This window comes from Acipenser ruthenus, chromosome 22 (genome assembly GCF_902713425.1).
Source record: "Acipenser ruthenus chromosome 22, fAciRut3.2 maternal haplotype, whole genome shotgun sequence".
NCBI classification, from domain to species: Eukaryota; Metazoa; Chordata; class Actinopteri; order Acipenseriformes; family Acipenseridae; genus Acipenser; species Acipenser ruthenus.
The window spans coordinates 23998269-24010963 of NC_081210.1; the positions used below are offsets into that span (position 1 = coordinate 23998269).

Here is a 12695-nt window from a genome sequence, read left to right on the forward strand (position 1 = left end):
CTTCTCTGTTCTTTGGTGACACCCAGTGGACAACACATATAATTACACCATAAGCACACAGGGTGGGACTGTATGTACTGTGCTGTACTGTATTATACTTTTTATTTGCATAAGACTGACAGTTTGAGAATGCATAAGTCCGCAATTCAGAAATAAACCATCAAACCAGAATGACTCACCTGAATAAAAAAATAATAATAATATAATGACAATTACAAACACACAATGAAAAGTTCTCTCAAAAGTTTATTGTTAAATATTCTTTATACAACATCTCAGCAGGAAAAAAAAATACATTTTTTTTTCTTTAGACTCATTCAGTGAATTAACCAAAAGCATTGATGAGTGGATGAAGCTGATTGGATGGCACTGGTGGGTTCACAACCCCTGAAAGAGTATTTCTCAACGTGTTGCCATGGCTTGGACTCCTAAACTCTCATGGACAGGTTTTCTTTTCTTTCTTTCTTTCTTTCTTTTTTTGTCTGAGAGGCTCACAGTGTTCAATAATAATATCGTTGTTCAGAGAAACCAGATGGTCACCTCCAGGACAGAACACAAACTGACTACCACATAGACACAGACAGGGACTACAGATACTAGAACAAAGAGGCAAGACCCAACCCACTCTCAATAGCATAGCCAACAGTCTCTTACAATGTAGGGTGCCAATTGTAAAAAAAAAAAAAAATCGGTTGTGTTTAGTACTGCAGGCAACCTTAAACTGTTTGTACACACTCCTCCTTTTATCCCATTTTGAGCACAATGGGACATACAGTTGGCAACTATTCAGCTGTTGTAAACAGCATTACATTACTGATAGAAATACACTTTAGAGACACCTGTGCACTGATAGATGTTTAAATTGCATGAACCTGGTACCCAAAGAGGCCGATTTGAATGATCTAATCAAAATGTTAAGAATGGTGCATTTTCCCTAACAGAACTCTAGTAGTCAACGTTAATATGATTTCCAGTCTCTCCAGGTTTTGGTGGGTTGGTGGAATTTTTTTTTTTTTTTTTTTAACCAGTGTCAATACAAACAATAACATCTTGTTGGAACAAAAGACAGGAACACACGAAACCCACAGGAAGTTACAGAAACATACTCAGAAACACTGAAAACGGTTTGCTCAGTCGGTCAGGCTGGGGCTTCTGGGGGAATGGTTTTGGGCGGGGGGGGGGGGGAGGGGATTTGAATTTAAACATGAACATCAAACGAATACGAACAGAGCTTGGCTTCTTTCAGCTGCAACTTAATTATTAACGTGTAAAAACACAGGCAAACACTCCCGCTCATCCATGCATTTATGCATACTGTCGATACATGCCCACAGGCACATCTTTAGACAATGCTTTATTTTATTTCATATTAATGGAAAAAATCAGTGGCAGAACATTTTGTTTTAAAACCTATTGGTGCTAAAACAGACCAGCAAGACTGAGGTGGTCTGTTACAAATAGGTGTATGTATAGGAAACAAATAAAATAAGCATAAATAAAGTAGAATTCATTATCAAAAAGCCATTAATCACATGCAAACATATAGATTTTGTAATGGAATAAACAATTAAATGTAATAAAATAGCACTTTTCACTATAGAATTACGCGGTTGCAATGCAGAATTCATACTTGGTCAGTTCAGAAAGCTTCATGGCTGTGTTCTTGCCAGTAGGAGGTCTGTCAACTGCAGATAGAGCATATTTCCTGATGTGGTAAAGATGTGGCTCACATCAGCTAGATGCCACTAAGGAGTAATAACTGCCCTCTCCCATCAAAATCCTCTGTAACAGACATTTTTTCTCCATCCGACTTTAAATTGTAACTTGTGATTCTGAAGTTGAATCACTGTGGTGTCAGTCCTTTGTCTGGTGTAAGTCTTAAGTGGAGTGAGATGTGCCTGCAAGCATACATACACACCCACATAACATACACACTGTATCCGTACTACCCTCTAACTTATAATTGAATGTTTGAAGATGCAATCACAAGGACTTGCTATCGACAGCCATGTCATTATCCAAATAAAATGCAGGTTCTTTCTTAAAAATAATCCTACGCCTAAATAGCAGCAGCAGAAAATAAAACTACATTCATACTTTTATTTTACTCTCCCTAATTTTTTTCATGCTTTTATTTACTACTGAGGACAACTCAATGCACAGTATTAATTAACATTAATAAGGCATCAAATAAAGCATAGAACTTCATAATAAGGCCAGGATTTACTAAGGTCCAATGTCTGCTTCACAAAGTTTGAAAAACATTTTGTAATGCCCACTTTAAAAATGTAAAATAGTATTTCAGGACCTGTATATTTTAAAGAATCCGTGTAGGATTGTTTATTGTTTATTACAGTGCAGCCCATGATCAAGATTGCTAGCTAGATTTTTGCTTGCAATTTTTTTTTTATTTCTTCATTTGCTATAGGCAACAAAAAGTTGAAAAAGAAAACTGAAAGTACCGCCCACCCACTCACCCATGATGCCTGCCCTCCTGACAAACTGAGAAAACAACAACATGCGTTAGAAAAAAGTGGGGCAGGAGACTCCAGTCCTCAGACCCCTAGCTCTGAACCCCCAACCCCATGCCACCCCTGAGTCTCCAGGGTCTGCCCAGGGGAGCCCCCTCCCCCCTGAATAAACAGAGGTGTCCTGGGCTCTCCACCAGGGTGGAAGGGGGTCCCAGTTCACTCCTGCCTCAGCCCCGGACTCAGGATCAAACACAGAGTTCATGGTCTTTGAACCGCCCGTCCTCCCTCTTACATCACACTCTCAAAGAGCTGCAGGGATCGCATGATGTTTTCATCCTGCGAGAGACAGGGAGAAAGAGAAGAGAAAGATTTATCACTCGAAAATACCACCAAAGCAACACGATTCAGAGTCAGCATTTATAGCCAGTGTCCCGTAATCGTGTTTAATTTTAAACACAAATCTGATCCCTTAAAGTCCCTCATGCTATGTTTATTCAGTTTAGTTATAACAGCATGCACCAGGACACCTCTAGAAGGTGCTGCTGTGCTTGTCTGCTTCATGTGGACAACAATGATGATCAAGAACTGCCTGAATTATACGGCACTACCCTGTAAAGACACTAGAGGGAGATGTTACTCCACAAGGTAGTCACAGTCGGTTTGACGTGAAGCAACAGGGTGCAAAGAAAGCAAGAGGACGAAAACAAGAAACGTACTTCTTGACAAGACATGATGAACTCGTCCAATGTTACAACTCCATCTTTGTTTTTATCCATTTTCTGTCAAAGGAGAAAACAGAGAGACAGTCCTGTATAATTACAACAGTCAACCAGAAGAAAAATCTGTTATTATAACTGTGATTGTGTGTGTTGCATTCCATCACATGTATTTATTTGTGTTTTTGAATTTTTTTTTTTTTTACAGTTGATGAAGGGTGAGTTTGGAGTGCTTGCTGACCTGGAAAAAGGTGTCGACATGTTGCCGTGGCGCGTCTCTTCTCAGCACTGGGTATGTGTACTTGCCCATCATGTCGTAAATGGCTCTCACGATGTCAGTCATCTCCTGCGGACACAGAATGAAACCCGCACACGAACAAGGTCAATCTGGTCTATTATAGATCTACTCCTAAATACACTGCAGTGCTAATAAGAACCCTCGCCATTAACGTAGACAAAAAGGATCCTGGCCATTAGACCTTCGTATAATAGAGGGTGGAACTCCCAGGATGGAACAATGCTTCTCACCTCCTTGTTAATGTAGCCATCATTGTTGATGTCATACAGGTTGAAGGTCCAACTCAGCTTCTCCCTCACTGACCCTCTCAGCAGGATTGAGAGCGCCATCACAAAATCCTGGTGGAGAGACAGACAAAGAGACAGGCAGACACTCCCGTCAAAACAGTTGAGGAGGTTTAGTGGTTCACTTTTGTTCTTCTACACCAAGGATCTAAATTATAATGCCAAGGGATTTTTTTTTTTTTTTGTAGTTAATAGTTCTTCTGGTATTGAGATAGTATGGGTTTAACCTTATATATTCCACATATCTGTCCTCCCATGCAATACAGCAATTGTATTGTATGTTGTAACTAGGTTGCTGAGTATCTGGAAAATGCCTTGAGAAAACTCTGTTTTAAAGGGAGCTGAATCAAAAGAAGGTGTAAGCCAACAGCTACACACACACTTGTCAGACCCTGACTGTCAGTCAGTCTCAGAGCTGGAGTTTGCTGATTGAGGGTCAGCCCTGTTATTGTGGAGAGAGAAATAAAAAATAGAAAAGCAAGATTTTCCTGAAAAAAACTGAATGTTGTGAATGCTGTTGTAGTACTGCTTCAAGACCTCCTGGGTGCCGAGGTGTAAAAACACCACAAACACTACTTCGGCAGCCAGCCCATTCACAGGGTTTCATTAGATCTTCTGTTAACACTTTGACTCCCCGGTGTCTCACAGACTTAAAGCGGTGATGAGAGGCACTGGTTCATTTCAGAAGAATACATGGAGGTGTTCTCTGTGGTTGGGAGTGAAATGAGAAATCCAGCAGCTTCAAAGAAAACACCTTTTGGGACTATGGTTAAACAAGCCAACAAATGTAAGATTCTGTCAAAAAATGAAACACAAACACAAATAGCCAGATACGTACTTAGTTCATTGAGCAACTGTCTTAGTTTTTACCTCAAATTTGACGGATCCATTGTGAGCAGAGTCGAAGGCATTAAAGAGATAGTGTGCGTACATGCTGGCATCTGCAATTAGAAACAGTGTTAGGTGTAGATACTAGCACTTGTTGCTCTATAGTTCAGTAAATCATGCTGTTTTTTGAAGCCACAATGGCATTTACTAGCCCACTGTCCGCCCCCAACAGAATGGCACTCACCTCCCTGTGGGAAGAACTGTGCATAGATCTGCTTAAAGGTATCTTCATTGACCACACCACTCGGGCATTCCTGTCAGGGAGAACACAGGGGTCAGGGCACTAACAGGAACCGTGTCATGTAAGAAAACAATTGAGGAGAAAAAAAAGAAGGATAGCAAGAAAGAAAGAGGGGGAGGGAGGAAGTGGGAGAGAGGGGTGGCTGTAAGAGAAGGGAGAGAGGTGTAGGGAAAAGGGGAAGGAAAGAAAGTAGAGAAGTAATGGAAGAGGGGAGGTGGCGAGAGGAATAGGGAAGAAAGCATGGGAAGGGGAGCAGTGGGTTGGGAGGGATGCGTCAAGGGAAGGGGTGTGTTTTTACGTTTTTGAAGCCGCGATAGAGCACTTGCAGCTCTCTCTTGGTGAAGTTGGTCTGTGCCTCCATCTGCTCCAGCCCTTCAGGCCGGTGACACACCATCGTCATCTCTAGGTCATCTTCCACCTTGTCTAGTGAGAGAGAGAGAGTGAGGGGGACCAAACAAGAATGAGTGAGGGCAGTGGGGATCAGTCAAGAAGTGGAGACCAGTCCAAGTGCTGAAGAGAAGGAAAAGAGGTGAAAGCAGAAGTCACAGATTCATTTATTAATCTGAGATTGCCAAGAACAACTCTCGAGTTGTGATAACTCATTTCCACTAGCGTTCTACATCAGTCAAAACACCCGATCATCTATATGTACAGTACAGTATGTATAAATGAAATCAAGCCACACACATGCTTGTTATTATTTAACTAAATTGAGTTTCCCTAAATGTTATGCAATGTTGTCACCATCTGATTGCCACTGTAAAAACATTAGTCCCTGTTCACAAAGCTGATATATATATATATATATATATATATATATATATATATATATATATATATATATATATATTAGGCTTCTCGAACTACAATGTCATTAAACTGAAATAATACAGTAATTACAAATATGGCATAGTTACAGAGCAACAACATTTCCTAATTACAAAGGAACATGCTATCAGTGTTTTGCAATTACACTGTATTTCCATGTGTCTGTGTATTAACAATGTAATTGCTATGTAACCCCATGTGTCATTACATTGTAATAACAATGTAATTAGCTAATGGACCTGCAACATCAAACTTTTAAGCATGTTTTAGGAATGAGTAAAACATCCAGGAACATTTTGGTTTCCTGGATGTTTTATTCATGCTTAAAAGCTTGATGTTGCAGATTCCCTGGTTAATTAATCCAAAAAGCATGCTGCCTTCCTCCTTACTGCGTCTGATTTAAACATGCAGCTCCTGGGAGCATTGGTGACAGCTACTGCTTCAGTTTTACTGCACAATTAAACATTCATTCATGTCTTTCCACAAGTCTAAAACCACAAAAGCTACAGAAACACATGTCCCAATGGAGAACTCTTACACAGACGATACTGCAAGCACAATCCAATAAACTCCACCACTGGAGGTCTGAGGGCAAGCAAATTCAGTATGCCTTAGTAGAGAGAGCCATGTACTGGAGATGTGCGAGCCATCGGGTACAACACCGCATAAAGAACTAGAGACTGCAAGCACAGACTGCAAGCAAGCACCCTCACCACTATGCAAAAGAGATGGGCTCTTCCTGCATTCGTGGTTATAGAGTTTTGGTAACAGTTCACATTAAATGTCTCTAATTACTGTGTATTTACAATGTAGTTATATAGTAAATACATGTGTACTTACACATAATTACAGTGTTATTATTATGCATAATAACATTATAATCATATGTATATATACATGTATTTACTAAGTAACTACTATGTAAATACACAATCATTTTGAACTTCATCTCATCTCACAGACAGGGGGAACTTTAATGCATCCCACAATACACTGCCCATCACATCAACAAATTCAAGAGAACACAGTAATGGGAACCCGAGTGCCAGGAATTGTGATAGAAAGAACTCCCCCAAGTGTGATACTATACAGTAAATTTATCCTGACACTAAAGTAACAACAAATTCAGAATTACAAAAGTTAAATACTTAAAACTGACCAGCCTTTGAAAGGGTGACCGGTAGCAAGAAGAAACTCTGATGTGTTGAATGAATAATATTTTTTCAGGAATGATTTATTAAAACCTGTTAATAAGAGACGTTAATAAATGCAAATTGAAGCGACGGCAGTCATGAATCACTGCTTCATTGGCAGGAAGAATGAAGCAGCGGGACCATTGTTATTGGAGGAGACTAGAGACAAGTCTACTTCAGACCCCTGCTCTTTCCCTCCAAATTCCTAAGCTTTCACTACTAGGTCACACTACCACCCAGTCCCTCAGCAATCACCACTACTAGACCAAACTATTGCCTAGTCCCTTAACTCTCATTACTGCTAGACCACTCTGCCTCCCAGTCCCTCAACTTTAACCACTATCTTCCCTGTCACTAAGCTCTTACCACTATGCCTTTCTGCCACCAACTTCCTCAGCTCTATCCACTTGACCAAACCGCCTCCCAGTCCATCAGCTCTAACCACTGCACAACCCTGCCTTCCAGTCTCTTAGCTCTAAATACTATACAACACTGCCTCACAGTCTCTTAGCTCTATCTGTACAGACAGATTAATTATATCTGATGTTCCTCAGTCAGCAGGCTCCATCATAACAGCCTCTCAGGGCCATCATTGTAACTGCCAAAGTGTTCAGTGTCCCTTTGCCAGGGAGACGGATTTCCTCTCTCCAGCTCCCGGTCTGCACAGAGTTCAGCACTCATAAGGAGCGACAAGGCGGTTGTGATTTATAGGCTATAATCCACCATTAACACCAGGCCTACCAAAGTCTTTCAACTGGGAGTTTAACTGTGCTTAATAATCTGTTATAGCAATTTATGAAATGTATGTAATAAAATTTCATAGCAACTTATGAAACGTCAAATGAGTAGATAAAGCAAATGTTGGACCCGAAAAGGAAAAGTCATGTTTAACAGAATATAGACACAACCTGTTATGACTTGGAGCTCAGGTTAAATGGTTCATCAGAAAGATATATATATATATATACCTGTGTACAGTAAAACCTGCCAAGAGCGACCACTCATGAGAGTAAGCAAAGCAAAAGTGGTCACTTGTAACAGTTGTAAAATGGACACTTTCACAATGTACAGAAAGGCTACTATTAATGAACACCAAAATGACTGAGTAAAGGGAGTTTGCCCTCAACGCTGACCTCTACCTGCTGCTGTGCTTATCAGTCGTGAGTAACCAGAATGGATTATTAGCTATACTCACCGGTGTGCTGACTTACTCACCCCAGGTGTAACACAAACAAGCCTGTCCCAAGATGTTTAGAATTTGATCTAAACATGTTTCCATCTCCATTAAGTTTTCTTTAACTTATAACATTTTTGTTTTGACTGCTTGGATCTGGCGTGTGCATTAGATTGAGCTTAAATGGTGTCTGTTTGGCACTGTATATATTTCTTTTAGTTTTTTTGGTAGGTTGGAAATGCTCCAGTTTCTTCAGTTTAAAAATGTACATTATCAGAGCAGTTCCATAGCTCAGACTGTTCTAGTAAATCAGGGGCTACACTTACACAAGCATTAGTGCAGTTTTGTATTTATGAGTGAAGTTTGCAAATACTAGGACTCAGCAAAACAACAAGTCTCTCTCCAAAGCGGTGCTAAATGGGAGCTAAGCAGGTTCCCTTTGAAGAGGTAAGGTCTGTGTGGTGCTGTCTCTGTGGAACTCTCTCTAATTAGAAGTGTCCTGTGGGGGAGAGCGATGCTCTGGGAATCACAAAACAGGCTCCTCACATCCTGCCTGTGCAGCACATTGCAAAACCATCAAGAATGAATAGGGACAGAGTAGCGCCCCCACTGGCAGAGAGGGACCGCAACTGAAAGGAAATCATGGATTTCAATACTGTGTAACACGTTCAGATAGCTCTCCACACTGACTGTGTATTTTTTATCAGGTTTCGCAACATGAATAAAGTAAAAAAAGTTATTTATTATCTGGCTCCATGCAAAGCGAGGAGCAGCATACTAAAACTATGCTTCCTGTCCATACATTCTCCATATTACACATCTCACTAATGGAGGTCATTGTCACACAGGTGTCAGGATGGCCAGTCAGGCAGGAAGGCAGGTGTCAAACTATTGATTAAAGTTCAGTGTTTTTGCACATTTTTTATTGCTGTTCACAGTTGTTTATTACTGTCTTTGGGTTATTTTAAAGTGGGTATGCAGCTTCTTTTGATACAGACACAATCAGATAAACAGTCTCCTTAGCTTCAGAGCTCTCTTACCTTCTGCAAACAGTACTTTTATTAACACACAGTAGCACTGGTGTTAGTGCTGGAGCAGTTTACAATACACACTGTTCCTATAGCCTACCAACCCTGATTGGGCTTTCTGCAGCCTTTTAAATATCCGCCTGTCTATCAGATGGATTATTTAACCAAACTGATTAATTGATTGACCAACCAATCAAGGCTTTCCATTCCAACCACATGCTCACATCTATCAGCTCACATGATGAATTTTAATTCGAGGTGTGCAGAACATAGGAGCAATGTACACTAATAATGTGACAGGGGACAGGTCACCCTGTCACAAGCAATTTACTAAGCTGCATTGCAAGAATTGAGGAGAAACCTTTCACCTCAAGGTCACAGAATTGCAGGTCAATCCTGTTTTTTTTAGTTTTTTTTTTAATATCCTCATGATTAGAAGAACCAATGATTCAATATAGACACACTTCTACACAGTTACAGAGTCAGGTACAAACTTAGTTCCTATTGCAATTGAAGGAAATCAGCATACAATCTATGTATGAATCCGCAGTGAGGCATGAGCTTGGTTACTGTTCGTTTTCAGGAAATTCGTTAAACAGAAGTAGGTCACATTCATCATCTTTTGCAAGGCACAGCGAAGGCGCTGCCTAGGTAAGGTAAAATAATGGTACTGCAGAAATGGTTAATTTATTTTTTTCTTTCACATTTTTGGGATAGAGCAGCCACCATCACATCGAGTACCTTTGCTACAATATTTTTGATTCTTGGGTCTGTATATACAGTAGCCACCTTTATCTTACACACTACTGTATTTATCTGAAGCTGTAATGTATTTGCTGGTTCTGTATATGCCAGTCAGTAAGTATACCCCTGTGCAGAGCTGTGCTTGTAAAAACATATACACCTGTCCCTATTATTAATATAACTCTACCTGTGAGGAATGTACGTGCCTGTACCTCTTGTACGTACTGATTCTTGTACCTTTCCTTAAAAGCATGTACCTGTCAATAGAGTACGCACCAAAACTTTTCCTGTCCAAAACTGTAACAGTCAATAGTTTACACACTGTACCTGTCAACAGACTATCAATACTTTGTACACCATGACGTACTGTACACATCTAACAGTCCTTTAAGAATACAGATAAGAAGAAGTATGTACACCCACCTTCACCTGTGCCAGTCAACAGTGTCAATAGCAAACACTCCTGGACCTGTGCACTAGCTGCAGTGGAGGAGGGTGTCAGGAATACTCACTGTTGCTAACGTCGATGAGTCCCAGGAAGTGAAGCAGTTTGAGCAAGGAGCACAGCACCACCACAATGCCAAGCGTCTGTAGCCCTTCAGACTCGCCCTCCTTCCACATGCTCCCCCCTCCCTCTCTCCGTCTATCCCAGGCTTGCTCCGGCACACACACTCTCTCTCTCTCCCCTCCACGAGGGCCAAGGTACTCCACTCTCCTTCACACGAACTTGTGCACCCCCACTCGTCTTGCTCCTCCAGTTGGACTAACACGCTGCCTCTGTAGTAAAAGCCTTTCTTCCAAACACTGCCTCTCTCTGTTCCACGCTGGCAGGTAGACTATGGAGCTTCGGGGTTGTTCACTACTTTGGTTATTCTCCCCTCCCATTCTCTCCATCCCATACTGACTCTCTCACTGTTTATTTCTCTCTCTCTCCCTCCCTCCCTCCCTTTCTTGCTCTCTCTCTCTCTCTCTCTCTCTCTCTCTCTCTCTCTCTCTCTCTCTCTCTCTCTCTCCCTCCCTCTCTCTCTCTCTACTCCAAGCACTGGGAGAAATCTTTGTGTTGTGCCAAATTCTCTTCAGTGTCACAAGCCAAAAAGTAACAAGCCAAACACCTCTGTAGGAATTTAAGTCTATTCAAAATATACTGTTTTTTTCCAAGCTTATGGAAAATAGCCATTTTATATTTTAACTGTAAGTATTTTAATTGTCGGAATTAATGTTTTAATTTTTGCTTGTTTTGTAAAGCGCTTACGGATGGCTTGCCATGAAAGGCGCTATATAAAAATACACTGATTAACTGATTGATTGACAGATTTCAATTAAATCTTAAATAACCGAAACTTCACAAATCTTCCCGCCACCCTCTCTCCCCCTTATTAACTTGTTATAGTCTTCATAACTCCCTGCCCTGTCTCCCTCCTTGCTTCTTTCACATTTTTGCTTTAGAGACACAAGCTTCACCCCTCTTTAAAATCTGCATACCTCTATGTGCCTCATATTTGTGATTCACATAGACATGCTTCTGTTACTTCATACAGCGAGGTTATAAATGACTATGGATGATTTATTTAAGTATAACAGAAATTAAAAGGGATTTTATTCCCAATTTACAACATTATACAGCTCTATAGAGCTGATATTTTCAAACAGACTTACAAGAAGCTCTATGGGGCATGCTAATCAATTTCTTCCATATCTGCGTTGTTTGACAAATATGAAATATACTCAATGTATGAAAAGTCAGACTGGAGAATAAAGTAACAACTTCATACACTCCTGTGAAGTGAAGGGTTAAGACGACAGCCCCTGAAATCGTTCTTGTTTTCTTACATCTACACACAAACGCTTTCTTTCTGTTAGAGGCTGATCTGTGCTGAAAAGCTGTTCCTCACAACTTAAATATATTTACCTGTCCCAGCCAAAGTCACACTTTCCTCTGTACCCGCTGAGCACATACGCTATGTAGAGAGAGGGCATCGATTGGAAACCAGACTGCTATAAACTGTCAGTGTTACACACTGGACTACAGAACTACCCCTCATTATAATATGCCCAGGATATTACTGTCATTAGTGAACACATTTTACATATTAACAATACATTGTTTTACAAACGCTTTAATTTTTTTTTTTAACTGCATTAAAAAAGTTAAAATTATATTTCCAGATATCAGTACTGTACCAGTACACGCGTTTCCAACACTCATTCCAATTAGGGAGTGTGAAGAGGTTTTTAAATGGGCTCCTCCGATGTCTCCCTCTGGAAGCCCATTCTCAGAAGTCTGAGTTCTCGTGATGGATGGCCCCTGACTTGCAGCCCTTTCTTCTCTCAGTTTTATTTATGCATCACTATTTAGCTGGCCTGGGCACCTGCTTCTCATGATTTAGGTAGACTTTAGTGTGCAAGAGAGCGTACTTGCAGTTGGGGATTGTGGAAACTGATTTTAAATCTTGTTGGGTTTGGAGGGACCCTCTTCAAAGCACTGCTTAATATAAATCCCAAAGATAAAAATGAAAACAAAAACATACAGTACCCCCTATCGATTTCAGTCAAAAACAGCTTGTCCATCTAAAATACCACAAGATGATACCCGAAAAGCAAGCCTTGGATCTTGCACTTGAAACTCTTTTATTGGCTTTGAAATGTTTTCTTTATACAGAGTTTTCTTCTTTAGTAACATAACTTAAATGATCTCAACAAGTGTTACAAAGAACATGACACAGGGCTCTTAAAACAAGCAATGAATACCTGCAACACATATTTATGTGTGGTTGACACACAACAGATATTATATTTATATAACAACAAGTATTGACCTAGGATTGAATAA

The 12695-nt window shown here is 40.4% G+C and overlaps 1 protein-coding gene across 5 annotated transcripts in view; it reads right to left on the bottom strand.

The window, feature by feature from the left end:
• Positions 1 to 226: 226 nt before the first annotated feature.
• LOC117431744 (Kv channel-interacting protein 1) overlaps positions 227 to 12695 on the bottom strand; it is an 83925-nt gene continuing 71456 nt past the window's right edge. For 4 of the 5 annotated variants that reach the window (XM_058996187.1, XM_034053046.3, XM_034927130.2 and 1 more), the window contains exons 2-8: positions 5197 to 5321; positions 4842 to 4911; positions 4640 to 4710; positions 3716 to 3823; positions 3429 to 3533; positions 3188 to 3250; positions 227 to 2807 (exon numbers count right to left, since the gene is read on the bottom strand). In XM_058996187.1, coding sequence (XP_058852170.1) covers positions 2760 to 2807; positions 3188 to 3250; positions 3429 to 3533; positions 3716 to 3823; positions 4640 to 4710; positions 4842 to 4911; positions 5197 to 5321 — 590 coding nt within the window. In that variant the 3' untranslated portion in view covers positions 227 to 2759. Of the gene's footprint in view, positions 2808 to 3187; positions 3251 to 3428; positions 3534 to 3715; positions 3824 to 4639; positions 4711 to 4841; positions 4912 to 5196; positions 5322 to 10377; positions 10777 to 12695 lie in introns of those variants that run through there. The other variant, XM_034053043.3, reaches the window with a different exon arrangement.